The following is a 21389-nucleotide window of genomic DNA, read 5'->3' on the forward strand; positions in this document are numbered from 1 at the left end:
ATAGGGGGCTTCCCTGGTGGCGCAGTGGTTGCGCGTCCGCCTGCCGATGCAGGGGAACCGGGTTCGCGCCCTGGTCTGGGAGGATCCCACGTGCCGTGGAGCGGCTGGGCCCGTGAGCCATGGCCGCTGAGCCTGCGCGTCCGGAGCTTGTGCTCCGCAACGGGAGAGGCCACAGCAGAGGAAGGCCCGCATACTACAAAAAAAAAAAAAAAAAAAAAAAAAAAAACATACAAAGAGTGCCAGAATGCCTGTGTGTGTTAGGTTTTTTGGTGTCAAGGCAACTTCGAGTGCTAGGGGATTTACTGCATGTTACACAAGGGATTAAGAAAAACAGGAATCTGGGCTACAATGGCCAGACATCGTGGGGCCCAGTCGAGCAGGACAGCAGGTGCTACAGGGCATGGGAGGCAGTTCTCAGAACTAAAAGGCACCAATGCAGCAGCAGTGATGAGGGCCCCAGGTTGCCAGGCTGACTCCTGGGCAGCTGTGTTCACTGACTCTCCAACCTTACGGTGACTCAGCAACTCTCTTTCTCTGTTTGTCCAGCTTAACTGCTATCATCCAACGACCTCACTGAATATCTTTTCTCTACCTCATGGCTTACATTACTCATGGCTTCTGCTAGTTCATGGTTCTACGTCCTCTTGGCATCTATGTACTGCCCTCCATGGTTGGGGGGAACCCAGATCTGCTTCTGTTACCAATTGCTTGTCTCTTTCCCCTTATTGCCAGCACAAATTCTTGATAGAGAAAACTTGCTTGATTTAGCTAGCAACTATAGGCCACCTTATAGGCCTCTAGCCCAGTGGTTCTCAAATGTGGGTATGACATCACCAAGAAGGTTTATTAAAATGCAGATTGCTCAACACCATCCCCAGAGCTTTCTGATTCGGTAGATCTCTAAATCTCTAGTGGGATCCAAAAATTTGCATTTCTAACAGATCCCCAGGTGATTCTGATGCTTCTGATCTAGAGATAATACTTTGAAAGTCCCTGCTGTAGCTATAGGTTGATGGTCCTGGAAAAAGATGCCCTTCAGCTATAGGTAGGGGGATAAGTGATATGATTTAGAACATGGCCACCTATAAATAAGGACCTTACCACTGCCAGTTTCCTAAGCAACAGACTTTGGACAGAAAACTTTTAATATGGCCTGTGGATAGGCAAGCACACTCTGACATTTTCCCTGTCCACTCCTTTTTCTTTTTTTCTTTTTTTCTTTTTTTCTGACAAAGCAAGAGACTTTATTGGGAAAGGGCGCACGGGCAGAGGGTCCACTCTTTTTCCTAAGTGAGATTCTACCGCATTCACTGAATGCCTCCTATGTGCCACACCTTCAATGTATTACCCTGGAGATACAAAACCAGGTCATTTTAACTTATAATAACCAAGGACTCCGCTAAATCATTTTAATAACGTAAAAATCAAGATAAATGTTTGGGTTCCCTTTGAATATAAAGACACATCAAAAGAAAACTACGATAACACAAGGAACTCTACTGGTACTCTGTAATGGCCTATGTGGGAAAAGAATCTAAAAAAGAGTGGAGATGTGTAAATGTATAACTGATTCACTTTGCTGTACACCTGAAACTAACACAACATTGTAAATCGACTATACTCCAATAAAAATTAATTAAAAAAAGGAAAACTACAGAAATTCTATCGTTTCCATTCCAATCATACTGTGATAGAAACAAAAGAGTAAAAGGTGCAAAAGCAAGAAAAGCACATTCAAGAAACTAATTAAGTTGAAAGAATTAGTTACAAATGACTCACAGTAAAACCAAAGTATATTATGATAAAAACAAACTAGGTTCTGTGCTCTCAAAACCCAGCTGCACGCAGTCAGGTAAGCACATCTGAAGAGGAGGAGGTGTCCAGCAGATCTGCTAGAGGCAGGAAAAAGCCAGATATATACAAGTTTTAGAAAAGGTCACATTTAACCAACCTGTAAAGTTGGTGCTGTGAAGAATAATTTGTACTGTTTTTCCTTGACAGGAGAACCCCAGAAGATCAGGCAACAAACCTACCTCTTTCCCTAGTCATTCCAGGTTGCAGGGAACTCCCTTCCCTTTTCTAGCTTTTTTGCAGCACTCACTGCCTAAATTCACCGTGGATTGTGTTGTGTTATATCGTCCTCTAGCGGTTCCAAAAATTTCTCATCTCCCTTTTTGTTTGTTTGTTTGTTTGTTTGTTTTTTGTGGTATGCGGACCTCCCTCTGTTGCGGCCACTCCCGTTGCGGAGCACAGGCTCCGGACGCGCAGGCTCAGCGGCCATGGCTCACGGGCCCAGCCGCTCCGCGGCACGCGGGATCCTCCCAGATGGGGGCGCGAACCCGGTTCCCCTACATTGGCAGGCGGACGCGCAACCACTGCGCCACCAGGGAAGCCCTCATCTCCCTTTTTTAAGGGTAGTATTTATCACAGGGCCACACAAACACACGGTGCTTAACAAATGTCTATTAAATGGACTAAAATGAGTGACAGAGATCCTACAAAACAATTGCAACCAGATAAGATGACCTATCTCAGCTTCCCTGGGAAAATGAGTACTCTCCCAGGCAGAAGTATTTCAGGCTCAGGTTACTTATGCCATCACTGACTTTCCTTTAAAATAGATGATACAGGGACTTTTCCGGTGGTGCAGTGGTTAAGGCGCGGCTCTCCCAATGCAGGGGGCCGGGGTTTAATCCCTGGTCAGGGAACTAGATCTCACATGCATGCCGCAACTAAGAGTTCACATGCCACAACTAAGGAGGCTGCCTGCTGCAACTAAGACCCAGCACAACCAAAATAAATAAAAATATGTTTTTTAAAAATAAATAAATAATAAAGTAGATAATGCAGTACAGTTTGCCACTGCCTCTTGTACAGTTTCAAGAAAATCCAACATAACTTTGGGAAGTACGATAGCCTGAGAGCGCAAAAATTCCAAAAATGATAACTACAAGTCTTCTATTGATAAGAACAAATACAGGGTCTTCCCTGTGGCGCAGTGGTTAAGAATCCGCCTGCCAATGCAGGGGACACGGCTTTGAGCCCTGGTCCGGGAAGATCCCACATGCTGCGGAGCAACTAAGCCCGTGCGCCACAACTACTGAGCCTGTGCTCTAGAGCCCGTGAGCCACAACTACTGAGCCTGCGTGCCACAGCTTCTGAAGCCTGTGCGCCTAGAGCCCATGCTCTGCAACAAGAGAAGCCACCGCAATTAGAAGCCCGCGCACCTCAAAGAAGAGTAGCCCCCACTCGCCACAACTGGAGAAAGCCCGCGCGCAGCAGAGAAGACCCAACACAGCCATAAATAAAAAATAAAGTTTAAAAAAAAAAGAACAACTACAACAAGTGTTTGAAGCTGGTCTCTATTGCAGAATACTGTGACCAAAAGGCACTTCGGAGTGAGCCTTCACCTCTCAGTCGTGTTTGAATAACACCTCACTGAATAAGGAAACTATGTAAGTTTATAGCTCATTAATCGTATTTTTTTTTTAAGCCAGCAAAATGAATTTGTTTGGAAATAGCAGAGGAATTGCAATTTGTGACGTGCAAACCATAGGCAAGTCCCTCCTTAATCTTTCTTTTGTGTCAGCTTGATATATTGTGTGTTTGTGTTTTGATTTTTCTATTTATTTATTTATTTATTTATGGCTGTGTTGGGTCTTTGTTGCTGAGCGGGGGCTACCCTTCATTGTAGTGCTCGGGCTTCTCGTTGCAGTGGCTTCTCTTGTTGCAGAGCACGGGCTCTAGGTGCGCAGGCTTCAGTAGTTGTGGCACGGGGCTCTAGGGCACAGGTTGCTGAGCGGGGGCTACCCTTCATTGTAGTGCTCGGGCTTCTCGTTGCAGTGGCTTCTCTTGTTGCAGAGCACGGGCTCTAGGTGCGCAGGCTTCAGTAGTTGTGGCACGTGGCTCTAGAGCACAGGCTCAGTAGTTGTGGCTCACGGGCTTAGTTGCTCCGTGGCATGTGGGATCTTCCCAGACCAGGGCTCAAACCCGTGTCCCCTGAATTGGCAGGTGGATTCTCAACCACTGCGTCACCAGGGAAGACTGGTTTTGATTTTTCTTTTTTCTTTATGTATCTATTCACCATTCAGTAGGTGTTTATTGTTCTGCTATGTGCAAGGCACCCTTATGTCAGTTTGGGGAGGAGCTGGAGATGCAAATGAGATACACCCTTGCTTTCAAACTGCTCAACCTGTAGAGAGAAAGCAGAATACACACAGAGAGTGAGACAAAGGGAGTTTAAGGAGTTCAAGAAAGGACAAGTCTCCTCTGAAATAATTCTTTTTAAATGTATGGCACCTGTCTTTCACTCCTGATTGAAGACCCTCAACAGCAAACAAACCACAGCAAATCAATAATGACCAAGAGCTGATATCATCGTCTATATTGAAACTGTGACTAAGGACAAAAGATCCCATTCCTGTTCTTCAGATAACAAAAACACCACTGGATTTCAACCCACGAAAAAATATTCACTCAGAAATTTCTGGCTTTAAATTACCTTACCAGGTACCAATGGAAAAAAAAAAAAAAGCTAAGATATTGACTCTGCCCTGAGAGAATTTATCACATAGTGGGGAAACCTGGATTAGCAATCACGCAAGGTATCAGAGCTGAGATCCTCTGAATGACTCTCCACTTAAAGCTCAGCTATTTTTTTTGTTTTTCTATCAAAATAATTTATAAACATCCAGGTGTTAGTATTGGGATTGGTTTTTTTTTTTAAGTCTTATCTTTTTCGCTGGAAGAAAATACTGCAAAACATTTGTTGACAAAGGAATGGTATGTACAGAATAAAACAAATCCTACAACTCAGTTTAAAAATACAAATCGCCCAATCAAAAATTTGGTGAAATACTCAAATAGACACTTCTCAAAAGAAGACAGAGAAATGCCCAATAAGCATATGAAAAAGTGCTCAACTTCTTATTAGTCTTCAGGGAAATGTAAATTAAATGAGATATCACTATACACCTATCAGAAAGGCTTAAAATTAAATGATTAATACCACCAAACACAGTGAGGATGTGGAGCAACCAGAACTCATATATTGCTGGTAGGCCTGTAAAACGATACAGCTACTTTGGAATAAAGTGTGGAATGTTCTTAATAAACCGGAACATACACCTACTCTGTGACGCAACAATTCTACTCCCGAGAAAAAAGAAGACACCTGTCTACACAAAGACTTGTACAAAAAAGTTCCAAGCAGTTTTATTCATAATGTCCCAATACTGGAACAACCCAGATATCCATCAATAAGAGAATGAATAAACTTTGTTAATTCATACACTGAAAAGTACCAGAACACACAACAAGAAAAAATAATAAGCTACCGATATATGCAGCAACCATGATGAATCTTAAAAACATTATGCTGAGTGAAGAAGCCTTACTCAAAAGAGAACACGTTGCAGGATTCCATTTATGTGAAGTTCTAGAATAGAACTACTAATCTACTCTATGGTGGAAAAAAAAAGAAAGTAGTCATTTCCTCTGTTAGGTGGCGGTGCAGACTGTTTGAGAAGGGACATGAAGGAACTTTGTGGGGTGATGGTAATAGGCCATATCTTGATAGCAGTTTGGGTTACAAATACATAAGCATTTGTCAAAACTCAGCAAATGTACAGTTAATACGTGTGCATTTCATTGTTCATAAATTTTATATCAAAAGACAAAACTGGTAAGCAAATATTGAACTTTAGTTAGTAATATACATGCTGAAGTATTTAGGAGAAGTGTGTTGATGTCTGCAATTGACCTTGAAATGCAGCTAAAAATATAATAGAGCAAATGGGTAGGTGAACAAACACGTGACAAAACAAGCATAGTGTAAGTTAATAGCAGAACCTAGGTCTCAGGCATGTGGGTATTCGTTGTAAAATTCTTTCAACTTTGCTCTCTGTATGTAAATTTTTATAATAAAAAGTTGGAAAGGACAAAAATAATTTTAAATACTTTTTTAAAGTAGAACATTATGGTATAAACATTGATTATAATAAACACATGAAATAAGTATATCTATGTAAATATTTTTTAATAAATTTATTTATTTATTTTTGGCTGCATTGGGTCTTTGTTGTTGGGTCTTAGTTGCTGCACGCGGGCTTTCTCTAGTTGCAGCAAGCGGGGGCTACTCTTCATTGCAGTGCACGGGCTTCTAATTGCGGTGACTTCTCTTGTTGCAGAGCATGGGCTCTAGGTGCACAGGTTTCAGTAGCTGTGGCACGCGGGCTCAGTAGTTGTGGCTCACGGGCTCTAGAGCGCAGGCTCAATAGTTGTGGCACACAGGCTTAGTTGCTCTGCGGCATGTGGGATATTCCCAGACCAGGGCTCAAACCCGTGTCCCCTGCATTGGCAAGCAGATTCTCAACCACTGTGTCAACAGGGAAGTCCCTATGTAAATATTTTAAAAAGATAATTGTAGTCAGGATTGGTATCATCATAGTCTACCTTTAAAAAATCTGTCATTATTTCATACTGGTCCATATTTCTTCACTGTCTGCATATTTATCTTTTTAAATGACTGTGTAATAATGCACCAAAATTACTACGCCAAAATCAACTTAACTCTTCCCTTATGATAGGCATTCACGATAGAAGAGGCCATAGGAAAAGACCCTAGAATGAAGGCCAGTCCTCCCAATCCTTCTCTTCCCATCTCTGCCAGTTACTTTTTTGTGTGTGTGTGTATAGAATTTTATTTTTTTATTGAAGTATAGTTGATTTACAATGTTGTGCTAGTTTCAGGTATACAGCAAAGTGATTCAGTTATATATATATATGCACTTACATACACATACATACATACATATATATATTCTTTTTCAGATTCTTTTCCCGTATAGGTCATTACAAAATATTGAGTATAGGTCCCTGTGCTATACAGTAGGTCCTGTTTGTTATTTATTTTATATATAGTAGTGTATATATGTTAATCCCAAACTCCTAATTTATCCCTCCCCCACTCTCCCCTTTGGTAACCATAAATTTGTTTTCTGTGTCTCTGGGTCTATTTCTGTTTTGTATATAAGTTCATTGATATCTTTTTTTTTAATTCCACATATAAGCGATATCATATGATTTTTGTCTTTCTCTGTCTGGTTTACTTCACTTAGTATGATAATCTCTAGGTCCAACCATGTTGCTGCAAATAGCGTTAATTTTATTCTGCCGGTTACTCTTTATATGACCCTGTCTGGGCAGGTTACCTATCTCACGTGTCCTCAACCTTCTCATATGTTAACTGAGGTACTGAGACTAAAAGAACTCAACAGCTCCTGCGTGCTGTGCACTTTGTGCTTTGGTAAGATTGGTATCTAGTTTTTCCTTTACTATGAATAATACCATTATGAATATAATTTTAGAGTACTACTTTTCAAGTTATAAAAGTAATTAATATTGAATGAATGAAATGTAATTCATTATGAAAAATTAAGAAAATGTTTAAAAGTTCAAGCAAAAAAATTAAAATCAAATTCCTTCTGCCCAAAGATTATTGGGCAGAACATTCCATAGTGTCTCCTTCTAAATCAGATTTGTCCATTTTTTTAATGTTTAATGATTTGAACATTTAAAAAAGGATCTGGGGCTTCCCTGGTGGCTCAGTGGTTAAGAATCCGCCTGCCAATGCAGGGGACACGGGTTCGAGCCCTGGTCCGGGAAGATCCCACATGCCGCGGAGCAACCAAGCCCGTGCGCCACAACTACTGAGCCTGCACTCTAGAGCCCGTGAGCCACAGCTACTGAGCCCACGTGCCACAACTATTGAAGCCCATGTGCCTAGAGCCCGTGCTCCGCAACAAGAGAAGCCACCGCAATGAGAAGCCCGCGCACTGCAACGAAGAGTAGCCCCCGCTTGCTGCAACTAGAGAAAAGCAACGAAGCAGCAACAAAGACCCAAAGCAGCCAGAAACAATAAATAAAGAAAAGAAAATAATAAAATAAATAAATTTATTTTAAAAATAAAATAAAATAAAAATAAAAAGGATCTGATGCAGGTTGGGTTCACCAGGTGCAGACACTGGTGTGGAATTTGCATGCAAGATATTTATGAGGAATCAACACCTAAGGGAGTGGGAGGGAAGCAGGACTAGGCAGAGAGAAAAGTGGTACTTCAATCCAGGCTCCACGGAGCCTCAGCCCCAGGAAGTGCTCTGGATTATATATGATCTATCAGAGGTGCAGAGCATTGAGACAAAATAGCCAGGCCCTGTAACCCCACCTCAATCAGCCATCCGTTGCAGGCCACCCTAGGAAGCTGAGGCACATCCACAAGGAGTTGAGAGCTGAGGATTGTGAGCTGACAGCTGGACAACAAGTCCCACCTTGTAGTGAGATCTGGGACACACACGTCTGTGCCCACCACAGCATATTTTCTGTTTTAATTTGCATTTCTTTCACTATTAGTGAAGTTCTAAAAATGGATTAAAGTACAAATCTAACCATGCTTTAACACATTTCCAATCTAATGTGCAACCCTGACTCCAAATAAGGACCCGCTGAAGGATTTGGCATCTGGAAGTGCCGTTAAGCCTGGGTGCAGTGGTACAGAACAGACAGTGATGAGGCTGGATGGGAAAGGAAGGATAGAACCAAATTAAGGAGAGAGGAGAGAGGTCAAAACTTTACATGTCTGGGAACACGGGAGTCACTGAAGGTCCCTGAATAGGGGGATGGTGTGACAAGATGGCGATCTATCACAGTGATTCTACCAGAATATATCAGTATAACAATCCAGCCCCATCTGACAACGGATGACCCTTCTCCAGCCAATCTTGTGGGAGTTTGACCTTTCTGACTTCTTCCCTGTCTAGTTTTCACTGGCCAACCACCCAGCCATAATGAATAAGTTAAGGTGAAAGACTGATGTGGGCAGCAACAAGTGGTGGTTCAGAGAATACAGAGAACTGTGTAGCAACTATACCTGAACATGATCCAGGCAAGGAACGCAAAGCTGAAATTAGAGTCAAAGGAATTTCCTTAATATCCTGTTTATAAATTTTTTTAAATATCAGCAAAAGACAATTCCCTTAAGAGAAAAATTAGAAAGATCAAAAAACAATTTCCACACACTTGAAAATGAGGCAGAAAAGCCAAGAAATATGTCAACAGATGTTCAAACTCAATGGTGAAAAAATTTTTTTGTTTTAATTAAAATAGCAATGAAGGACTTCCCTGGTGGCACAGTGGATAAGACTCCATGCTCCCAATGCAGGGGGCCCAGGTTCCATCCCTGGTCAGGGAACTAGATCCCACATGCACGCCACAACTAAGAGCTCACATGCCACAACTAAGGAGCCCACGTGCTGCAACTAAGGAGCCCGCCTACCAGAACTAAGACCCGGTGCAACTAAACAAATAAGAAAATAAATATTTTTTAAATAAATAAATTAATTAAATAGCAATGATATACAATTTTTAACTCATAAAGTTGTCTGAAATCTCTGTCCTTTTATTTTTCTTTGGGGGATGCAAAAATGCAGGCAGCATGAACCTCAAGTTTGCATGACTTTGCCTTGCCTCTTCCACCCCCAAATCCCATGGGGGTGAGGCATGGCAGCCTAGGTGGATGCTAAGCATGCAGCTGAGGGTTTAGGAAACCCCAATCTTTTAAAGAAGCTGCTAGCAAACCTGCCCAACCTTTGTTCTAGAGGGAGGCATTATCTTTATTATCCTGATCAGCAAACAAATCTTCCCTCTGTTCCAGAGGGAGGTATTATCTCTATCTTCCAAGGCTGTTTGCTATACAAACATCTTTGAAAACACAGTCTAGAGCAAAAGCCATCAATGCTTCTGCTCAGAAGACATGCAGAAACACAAAAGACCCATAAAGAATTGTCTTCCAACAAGTTTCTTTTTTTGTTTGTTTTCCACAGTGTGTTGCTACCAGTTAAATTTCTAATCAGTTTGAGAAGAAGGGTAACAACGTGTTTCCCTCCGCTCTGGGATATAATTGGTAGTGGCACATAGTAGACTTTCAGTGAATATTTCCTTTTTGATTACTGGGTATATGAATGGATGAATGGCAAGATAAATTCTTGGAAAACTTGGGGCACAATTATAATGAAACTTCAAGATCCACTGCAAAATTCTGATCTGCTAGTTGAAAATGTCTATCAATTATTTCCCTCCATCTCCTCATTTGCATCCTCCTGACCGACCAGTAGATAATTAGTGTTTTTCATTTTTAACTGCCCACATTTAATGTCTGCTAAAGAAATTACACACATTAGAGTCTCTAACTGCTAAGAGCTCAAACCTTTTAAACTATTCAGCTCCCTTGATAGCTTTGCAGTTGTATTGTGAAGCCCAGTATCTCCCTGAGAATTCCAGGGTATACACACCTCCATTTTGCTTCCTACCTGGTCAGGATGGATAAGGAATTATTGAACATTGTCTTGTTTTCTTTTTCTACTTTCAAATAGAGGATAAGAATATGTTTGGCATCAGGTGAAGTCATCTGATGAGCTTGGGGTAGCTTTCTCCCCACTACGGTGCAACATTTTACGAGTTGATTTTCATGAGCATCATACTGCCCCTCGGTCTGAAAAAATACGCAATTACAAAATCTTTTAGCTGCTTATTGCTACTGAAGGTTTGCTGCCATATCACCTGTACCATTCAGTGATTTAATTACAAACAGCAATCTCCACTCTGACTAGTTCAGGCAGGAATTTATTAAGGGGCATTGGGTACATCAAAGAATCTCTTAGAGGACCACAGAGCCAGGCTCTGAAGTGAGGCAGCCAAAAACAAGGTCCAACCATGCCATGAAGGCCACTCTGCCCAAAACACCACTGCCAGTGCCAGTTATCACCAATGACCTCCAGAAATGGACCACAGAAGCTCTGCCACTGCTATTTCCAAAATACTGCATCCTTTTCCAGAGTAGAAAAATCCATGCCCCAACTTCCTGCTCCTCAGCTGAAGTCATGTTACACCTGGATATGTCTGACTAGTGAAACCCAGGTCACATGCCTCAGGCTGCATGCCCAGCTGCAAGGAAGTCTGGGAATGTGAGCTTTTTGGTTTCAACCTTGGGAAGATAGAACATATAACGTAGGAAATGATCAAAATACATGTAGTCTTGTAGTGGACATTATCATCAATAAGTCCTTTGCCCATATCCCCTTGACCCTTTTCACATTTTTACACATGCCAGGAGCACTCCTAATAGCCAGCCAGCACTTTCATCTCTTTGTTGAAGAACTGCTCCCAAAATAGCCTTATACTATGGTCTGACTATTTGTGACTCCCTCAAAATTCACATGTTGAAATCCTAAACCCCAATGTGTTGGTATTAAGAGGCGGACCTTAGGGAGATTATTTGGTCATGATTTGGATTAATACCCTTAAAAAAAAAGACCCCAGAGAGCTATTCACCCCTTCTACCATGTGAGGACACAGCGAAAAGGCACTGTCTAAAAACTAGGAAGTAGGCTCTCACCAGACACCAAATCTGCCAGCACTTGACCTTGGACTTCCCAGCCTCCAGAACTGTGAGAAATAAATATCTGTTGTTTATAAGCCACTGAGTTTACAGTATTTTTGTTGTAGCAGCCCAGATGAACTAAGACACCTTACCCTAGATCAGGACCCTCTGAGGTGGGACTTTCACAGAATCCAAGCTCCCCAGTGGGAGTGAACCTAATATCACATCCCTGCTCACCTTTCTCTCCTGTCCCACTTTCCCACACTCCTACCAGTTTGTCCTGGGAACACTTACTTTCACACAAATCCTCATCTCAGAGTTTGCTTCTGGGAAACCCAGCAATTACCTAGAATTGGACCTAGCTCATAGTAAGCACTCAACAAGTATTCATTAGAAGGAAGGAAGAAGGCACTAAGTTGCTACTCATGACAATTTCCACCATATTGTCTGATCCAGATCCCTGGAGGTGGCTTACAAAACAGGCCCTCCCCATCGGGTTCTCTTACATCATTGGAACAGGCATCAGGAAGAGAGGAGCAAACAGCTGACACTGAGGTGCACTTTGCCCAGTTAGTGGGGAGACTTGCCTTACAAATTATATAAATTTGGACAATTTACCTAACATTTTTTGGGAGCCAGATTTTTCACCCCAGGGAAGAGAGATACAAACATAGAAAGGGCAAAGTCTAGGATAAAACATCTAAGATTGGATTGTACTTGAAGTTATCAGTATGAACTTTTGGTTTCTGATAGATGATAAATAGAAAGATATAACTATGTACACACACACACAAACACACACACCTAGCTGAGCATATATAATTCCTAACTCTGTCTACTGAGAAGTCAAAGAAGCAATGAGTACACCAGCAGCAATGTGATACCCAACACCTAGATCTTGGTTTTTGTTTTTGTTTTATTGATGTATAGTTGATTTACAATGTTGTGTTAATTACTGCTGTACAGCAAAGTGACTCAGTTATACATGTATATATATATGCATTCTTTTTCATATTCTTTTCCGTTATGGTTTATCACCATAACAGTTTCCTGTGCTGTACAGTAGGACCTTGTTGTTTATCTATTCTATATATACCAGTTTGCATCTGCTAATCCTAAACTCCCAAACCATCCCTCTCCCTCCCCCCTCCCCCTTGGCAACTACCAGTCTATCCTCTATGTCTGTGATTCTGTTTCTATTTCATAGAGAAGTTCATTTGTATCATATTTTAGATTCCACATATAAGTGATATCATATGACATTTGTCTTTCTCTTTCTGACTTACTTCACTTAGTATATAGTTACATCTATAGACCTTGGTTTCTAAATACCATTCTCCTCAGAAGGAACCAGAGCTCCTTGGAGAAATGCCTAATTCCAGAGCTAAGGCAGTGAAAGTATATAATAAACCTGGAACATCTTATACCAGAAAGTATGGAAATTCTGAAAGAATGATGGGAATATGTCAAAATGGCACAGGAACCAGCCAAATGGTTCCCACTGGCTAAATTTGGGACAATTTTAGCATCAAAAGCATGACAGCAGTTGATTATAATCCGTTTAATAAAACAGGAACCCATGAGCTCATACTTAGATAGATAGATAGATAGATAGATAGATAGATAGATAGATAGACAGATAAATGGTAGGGCGGGGGGGAGGGACAGGAAAGTTTTACCTGACAGTAGAGGGTCAACTAATAAATGTAGAAGAGATGATGGAAGGGATGATTAGCATTTGGAAAACTTTATAGTAATAATTGTTTTGGTCAAGGAGCAAAAATGGATACTAATACAAATGAGTGAAAGTGTGATCAGAAACAGAATCTTGACATGGTCTCAAAGTATCTCCAGGCAAAATACTTATTCATTAACATTACATTGAAAAATCTGTCAGATGTCTTCTTATCAAATGATAGAAGTTCACTTTACCAGTTAATGAGACCAGTCAGCATCATGTGCCTTCTGATGTGATGCACTGAGAGGAATATAGAATCACTTCTGTGTTATTCTTGCCAAATATGCATACCTAAAATCCAATCATGAGGAAACATCAGACAAACACAAACTGACAGACATTCTGCAAAGTAATTGTCCCATTCACTTCAAAAACGTCAAGGTCATGAAAAAAAGGAGAGACCAGAAACTGTTCCAGATAAAAGAAAACTAATGAGACATGACCTGGACCTATAAAAGACTGTATTAGGGGAAAAAAATGTAAGATATTTCTCAAGGACCATTTTAGCTCCCAATGTCTCCATGAGGTTTACTGCGGTTTTTGTTGGACTGCACCATTTCTCGACTTCTCCGTCTGCGCAGTTATGTTTCCTTTCCCTCCCTTTTACGGTTGTTAGTCCCAAAAGCACTCCTTGATAAATATCTTGCACATTAAACTCCATCTCAGAGTCTGCTTCCTAGAGAACTCAACCTGAAACAAAAAGAGTGAGTAGGATCTTAACAAGCAAAGGTTGAGACGGTATGCATTCTACACATGAAAACTAGCCTGAGAAAAGTCTTGTATTAGAAGAGAAACAGCGTAATTGAAGGGGGAAAAGGATGACTGGAATCCAGAGAGCAGAAGACAGCTTGATATGAGATGAAGCTGAAAAGATAGGTTAGGGCAAGCCCATACAGGATGCTGTTGGCCATGTTAATGATTTGAGTTTGTTTTAAGAGTAATGGAAAGCCGCTGGAAGGCTGGAGAGTAGAGTGGGGGTGGGGCAGGCAGTGCATGATAAGATTGGCAACTGGAATAGATTACTGTTACTGTGGCAGAATGTGGAAAACAGATTGTAGAAAAGGGAAAGACTGAACTTGGAAAGACTAGTAAGGAGGTTACTGTAGTTGTCTAAACAAAACATGATGGTCATCTAAACTAGATGGTGGAGATGAGGATGGAAAATTTTGGATTGATTCAAGAAATATTGAGAAGGTAAAAAATGACACAACTTGGTGATGGACTGGATATAGACCATAAGGAAGGGGAGGTGTTAAAGATGACACCTGTGTTTTGGTTTGCTAAACTGAATAAATGGTGTCATCCAATGAAGTAAGAAACATTAAAAGAGGATCAGGTTTAGTGGAAAGATCATGAGTCTTGGACATAAAGAACTTGAGCTTCCTCTGACAACCAAATGTGGGGTTCTGGAAACAAAGGAAAGAGAATGTTTCAAGAAGGAGGGAGAGATCAACTATGTTGAAAGCTATAGAGAGATAAGGTAATATGTAGCTCAAAAATATCCACGAAAGAAGCAGCTCTTTCATGGAAGAAGAATGATGAAAGTAGAAGCCAGGTTGGACCGGGTTGCGAAGTGAGTAAGAAGAAAGAAAACAGAGACACTTCTCCTTCCACCACAAAAAAACAGGAAACATATTAGCCTAAAAGAAGAATGTCCTAATTCTAACCAAATCAAATATCAGCTGAATTCAAGCTCCACTGAGAATAAAAATTAATCTCAATGTATACATGTCATTTTACCTAGTTCTCTGAACTCCAAAGAAATGGAATTAGCTCTAGAAAAACACAATAGTTAGTTGTTACCACTGCCATTGGGTTAGAAAATAGCAATTCTGCAAAGAAATTGCTACCAAAAAAACAAAATGCTACAAAAAAGTCACTTCAAGAAAGTGAAGCAAGAATGTTACTCTTTGTTAGGCTTTACCTGATCTACTCCATTCTAAGTCAATGATTATCACCTAATGCAGGCAAAAGATACGGACATTTCCGTACAAATTCAATAAGCAAACATCCTGAATTTAAAACCCCAACATACTGATGGAGTATTGTATCTTTGCTCTCTTCTTTGCCTCAAACAGGAAAATATGTATCTTTAGCTTTTAAAGTTCATGCCTTCCTCTGTGTTCTACACATAGGATACATCTTCCCACAATGCTTTTCTCCCATATCCAAAACCTTATCCAAGTTCCAGGTCAGCTTCTATCAGTGAGTCTTTTCTGGTTATACCCACATCACACCTTATTTGGGAAACCTTAGCATTTGTGCCTTTAACGTGTAATGTTGCCAACTAGGTCTTGCTCTCAAATTGCTAAATATTTTCCACAATAGATTATGAAGTCCCAGCAGGCAGACTATGACTCCTCATTCTCTTATATGTTACCAAGAGTCTTTATGTACATTCGAATTAAGTGGAGTATTGTAAACTAATCATAATTTACACAGTTCAAAACCCCATTTTCATCTCCATATCCCAGTCCTCAAATTTCCCTATAAATAATAATAGCTAACATTTATTGATTACTATGTATCATTCACTGTTACAGACACTTTTCACATATTAACACATACAATCCTCCCAACAACCCTGTGATATAGATATTACTATTCTTACTTTGCAGATAAGAAAACTGAGGTACAGAAAGGCCAAGTGACACAATTAGTAAGTGGCAGATTTGGGATTCAAACCAACACAGACACAGAAGCCCACCTTCTTAACTTTTTAGCAACAAATAACTCTAATAAAGCCTGGTCCTACCTGCCTAGGTTTACTGATGTGCAAGGATTAAGTAACACAGTTTAGGAGCCAGAATTTAAAAGAAATTCTATTCTATTTAATCGCAAGTTGTGCATTTTCTATGTCCCCTACCTCCGCTCCAGAAGAACCCGCTGTATTCCTGCAGCCCATAGGTGGCGCTGCAGGGACAGGTATGTGCTCAGGCCTCGTCAATGGGAGGAGCTGATAGGGGGCAAGGATTCCATCTATAGCCCAGCGGTAGGAAGAGCCTTAGGAAGGGGAGGGGACGGCGAGTGTTGTACTGTGCGCAGGCGCAGGGCCGGGCACTCCCCCGAGAGTGAGGGCTGCTGGGCCCGATGACGTGGCCTGGCCCCGTCCGATCCGGTGAGCCTCCGGGAAACCCGGCGGCGCCGGAACTGTCCGCGGCCTAATCTCGACGCGCGTGTGCTTGTGAGCCGGAGCCGGGGACAGCGGCAGCGGCCCGGCCTACGGGGACCCGACGGGGCCGCTGGCATGGGGGAGTGACGCGCCTGCGCCCGGTGTTCCGCGGCAGCGGCGAGACATGAGGAGACCCCGCAGCGGGGGCAGCGGCGGCGGCTCCTGATGCCCGGGATGGAGGAGAAATACGGCGGGGACGTGCTAGCCGGCCCCGGCGGCGGCAGCGGCGGCCTCGGGCCAGTGGACGTGCCCAGCGCTCGGTAAGGGACCAATCGGGCTCCCGCCTCCGGAGCCGCTCTCTCCCCACGCCTGCCCGGCCGCTCCGGACACAAGTTCCACGGCCGCTGCCCGGACCCTCCCGGGTGCGCGCGGGGCCCGGCGTCCCTCCCGTCCGGCTGACAGCCCGGAACGCCCTCCTGGGTTCCGTACTCCCTCCCGCGACAGCTTTCATTGGCTCCGCCGTTCCCCGCTGCAGAATGAATGCTCAAAGATCCGGGAAGGTTCTGCTTGAGTTTCTGGTTTTCAGGGCAGACCGTTAACCTTAGAACTGCCGGCCAGTTCACGTGAGAGGTTTTTCTGACCTATGAGAAGCATTTCTGTTAGCTTTTTCTCCCTGAAATAGCAGTTTGGTGATACTTAACCTTTCTGATGTCTGCCTGTGTAAGTTAGAGGAAGGGTCACCATCATCTCTTCAGGCGAAGAAACCAAAGTACAAACAGATGAACTTTGATGTTCAGGTTAACCCCGCAAAACAAGAATCCACCCCGCCATCTAGTTTTTCTTTTCCTTTCTTCTTTTATTTTGTTCTATTATTAAGAAGTGTGTGCTCATTGTCAAAAAATTCAAACAGTACAGAAATTCGTAGAATAAAAAGGAAACAGTCCCCATTACCCCCATCCCCGCAATGTTCCCACGAACCCCCAAGAGGTAAGTAATTACAGTGATCACTTTCCATTGTGTCCTTCTTGACCTGTCCTAATTTATGAGATAGTGTCGCAAGATGTATAAAATATGGCCCAACAGTTTGGTTGGAACTGGTTTTCATTGACTTTATATTTAATAAAGTTAATGAGATTAGTTCAGTGTTTTTTGTTCTTGGATACCTCCTTTGAGACATGGTTGTTTCGGTAAATTCTTTGGAACTGTAGAAATAGCATTTCTAACAACTATTTTTGTGTGAAATGCTGGAACAGAAGTTAAATCAGCTGCATTTTTTGTAGTTACAAGTTTAATTTTCTAGTCTATTTTGAGCACCTCATTTTGTAAAAAACAATGCCTATCAGGTGTTATTTACTGAGACATGACAACTAAATGCAATAGGTGATTCTGGTGTAGATTTAATAGTGAGGAAAATGCTGTAAAGGATAGTACTAGGTCAATTGACAAAACTGATATGTGGACCATAGATTACATAAAAGTATATCCATGTTAAGTTTCCTGTAGTTGATAACTCTACTGATTTCATAAAAGGATGTTCATGGGTTTAGGAATACAAGTAGTTAGGGGTAAAGGAGTATGATGTATGTAACTTACTCTTTAATAGTTCAGAAAAAAAAAGTTTGTATTTAGAGAGAGATAATAAGGCAAATAAGGTAGTATGTAACAGAGAATCTAGGTAAAGAGTGTACTATTCTTGCACCTTTTCTGTAACTCGAAATTATTTTTAAATAAGTAATACAAAATTTTATTTACTCAAGAGCTCATTATCTTAGATGTGGTCAACAGTCCTTTGCCGTCTTATTTTCATTATTTGCTTAGCAGAGCTGCCCTCCTATTGTAGTTCATTGCAGAATCAAATTCACCTCAGGACTGGTTGAATTTTGAATAGATTCCAGGTTACAAGAGTTTTCCTTTATGTAGACTAAAAACCAAAGTATGGTTATAATCTGCAACAAAAGCTAATTAACAGATCCTTTAATTGTGGATATTTTTATTCCTGAATTCACAAATATGAATTGTTAAATGTTTCTACGTTGGCTTCAGTAAGTCCTCTTTGCAGGAAAGGGCAGAGGGTGACAGCCAGCATTTATTAAGTACTTCCTATGTTCCAGGTACTTTGCGTGCAGCATCTCACTTAATCCTTACAACAGCACTACAGACTCATTAGTTGCATCCTTGTCTCAGATCAGGTAACTGGGACATAGAAAAGTAATTTTCCCAAGGTCACACACCTAGTAACTAATCTGGGAGTCAGTTACCTCAAACTTCACTTATAGCGCCTTCTACACAGTGGACACTTAAATATTTGTTGAATGTATCAAGCTTGAATTACATACACTGAATTTGTTTTTTTAACTGGAGAACTGTCAGCTGCTACAGTGGGCAAAGCCCAAGAAACAGGTTTGAACCCAAACTCAAATTTCAGTAATTTCAGATTTAAAGAACCAGAGATTTTTCTAACCTTTCACAGAAAATACCAGTGATACTTTTGATGAGACTAGTTAATGGCAGATAATGATATATAAGCCATGTCAGGTACTAAGGGGAAGTGGATTGGATCCTGCTAAGTTGCCCAAAGGGTCAGTGAGTGGCTCAGGGGCCACTGCCCCCATTTAAGAGCCTCCCTTCCTCACACCCCAGCTTTCCCCCTTAGTATGTTTTCCTCCACAACATGAACTAAGATTGTGTACTTATTAGTATATGGTTATTTGGCCTTAGCTAGTGTTTTGTCTTTAGCCCAACAGGAAGACTTCATTAATTGACACTTTAAAAATCAAAGTATTCACCTTTTAGCTAAATGTTAAAATAATTTTCCTAATTAATAATGATAAAAGATCTTCACTATATATTACATGAAGAGTCACATAACAATTTCAAAATATATGTACAATGGTGAATACGTGAGTGTATCTAAAATAAGTGCTTGTCCATACATGGAGATGCAAAGGAAAAGATGTAGAAGGATGTCCCCAGTTGGTCACCTATGAGGAGGAAATTGGGAATGGTTTTCTTTAAAACTTTGATAACAACCAACTACTCAGGAATTACTTTCGTAATCTGTTTTTTAAAAATTAAAACGGGAATAAAGTGTCAGAAATTTCATAATAGTAATATTGTCAAGAAATATTATACTTAATGTTCCATATGACTGAATCTTGCCATTAAAGTGCCAAATTTTTAAGTTTTGTTAATACTTTAAACAAAAATTATTTAGAAATAATTTTACATATTGCCCCATCTTTTTAAAACAAGTGTATTAAATATAGTTTACCTTTTTCTTGATGACTTCTGATCATTATGAGCATAATCTGGTGAACTGAGCTTTTCTTCAAAGGTCCTTCCCAGTACTAGCGTTCTTCGTATGCTGCTCTCCGTACTTTGAAATTCCCCCTCCCTTTCCTTGCTTCATAATTCTATTTAGTCTTTTTCTTTTTTTTAACTTGAAGTATAGTTGGTTTACAATGTTGTGTTAGTTTCAGGTGTACAGCAAAGTGATTCAGTTATATGTATATATATTCTTTTCAGATTCTTTTCCATTATAGATTATTATAAGATATTGAATACAGTTCCCTGTGCTATACAGTAGGTACCTGTTGATTATCTATTTTGTATATAGTAGCGTGTATCTATTAATCCCAAACTCCTAATTTATCCCTCCCAGCCCCCCTTTCCCCTTTGGTAACCATAAGTTTGTTTTCTATGTCTGTGAGTTTGTTTCTGCTTTGTAAATAAGTTCATTTGTATCTTTTTTTAGATTCCATGTATAAGTGATATCATATGGTATTTGTCTTTGTCTGACTTACTTCACTTAGTATGATAATCTCTAGGTCCATCCATGTTGCTGCAAATGGCACTACTTCATTCTTTTTTATGACTGAGTAATATTCCATTGTGTGTGTGTGTACCACATCTTCTTTATCCATTCATCTGTCGATGGACACAGCTTGCTTCCTTGTCTTGGCTATTGTAAATAGTGCTGCTGTGGACATTGGGGTGCACATATCTTTTCAACTAGAGTTTTCATCTTTTCTGGATATATACCCAGGAGTGGGATAGCTGGATCATATAGCAACTTTTGTTTGTTTGTTTGTTTTTTACATTTTAATTATTTACTTGACCACACTGTGTGGCCTGCAGGATCTTAGTTCCCTGACCAGGGATCGAACCTGGTCCCCCAGCAGTGAAAGCCTGGAATCTTAACCAATGGACCACCAGGGAATTCCCCAGCAACTCTAGTTTTTTAAGGAACCTCCCTACTGTTCTCCATAGTGGCTGCACCAATTTACGTCCCCACCATACCCTCTCCAGCATTTATTATGTGTAGACTTTTTGATGATGGCCATTCTGACTGGTGTGAGGTGATACCTCATGTAGTTTTGATTTGCATTTCTCTGATAATTAGCAATAACACGTGCCTCTTGGCCATCTGTGTGTCTTCTTTGGAGAAATGTCTATTTAGGTCTTCTGCCCATTTTTTGATTGGGTTGTTTGTTTTTTCTACTTAGTCTTTAATACACACTTAGACATCTCAGACTCTGAAGATGACTTTTGCTTCCCTAGTTACAATTAGTTACTTCCATATCTATTCCTTTAGATCTCTGCTACTTACTTGGGTCACATAAATACTTGTTTCTTGCCTGTCTTCCTTAGACCTCAAACTCCTTGAGGGCAGGGCCTCTATTACACATTTAGTTTCTTGGATAACACCTAGAAATGTATTTAGTTGTGAGCAACCAAACTAAGAGAGCTTTAAGCACATACAGATATATTCTCCTCACATAAAAGAAACCAGAGGTTGCTGGTATTTGTTCAGCCCCTCAGCAGTACCATCTGGAACCCGATTCTTGGTCTTTGCTCTCTGCCATCCCAAATGTGGCTCTCATATTCAGGCTTGTTATAAAATGGATGACATTTTTTAGAGAATGTTAACATGTTGATAACATTTTTAAGATAAATTTTATTATTTTTTTAACATCTTTATTCGAGTATAATTGCTTTACAATGGTGTGTTAGTTTCTGCTTTACAACAAAGTGAATCAGTTATACATATACATATGATCCCATATCTCTTCCCTCTTGCATCTCCCTCGCTCCCACCCTCCCTA

General features: G+C 40.9%; 1 protein-coding gene and 1 long non-coding RNA gene across 3 annotated transcripts in view; one reads left to right on the plus strand and one right to left on the minus strand.

The window, feature by feature from the left end:
* Nucleotides 1-16237, minus strand: part of LOC114486722 (uncharacterized) — a 32660-nt gene extending 16423 nt beyond the window's left edge. The window contains exon 1 of the long non-coding RNA XR_003680931.2: nucleotides 16039-16237. This is a non-coding gene — a long non-coding RNA (uncharacterized lncRNA). The remainder of the gene's footprint in view (nucleotides 1-16038) is intronic.
* Nucleotides 16238-16376: 139 nt separating this feature from the next.
* Nucleotides 16377-21389, plus strand: part of SLC30A5 (solute carrier family 30 member 5) — a 33366-nt gene continuing 28353 nt past the window's right edge. The window contains exon 1 of one of the 2 annotated variants that reach the window (XM_007129929.4): nucleotides 16377-16604. In XM_007129929.4, the coding sequence (XP_007129991.1) occupies nucleotides 16510-16604 (95 nt within the window). In that variant the 5' untranslated portion in view covers nucleotides 16377-16509. Of the gene's footprint in view, nucleotides 16605-16734; nucleotides 17272-21389 lie in introns of those variants that run through there. The other variant, XM_028492956.2, reaches the window with a different exon arrangement.

The sequence above is a fragment of the Physeter macrocephalus genome, chromosome 8 (assembly GCF_002837175.3).
Source record: "Physeter macrocephalus isolate SW-GA chromosome 8, ASM283717v5, whole genome shotgun sequence".
In the NCBI taxonomy this organism is placed as follows: Eukaryota; Metazoa; Chordata; class Mammalia; order Artiodactyla; family Physeteridae; genus Physeter; species Physeter macrocephalus.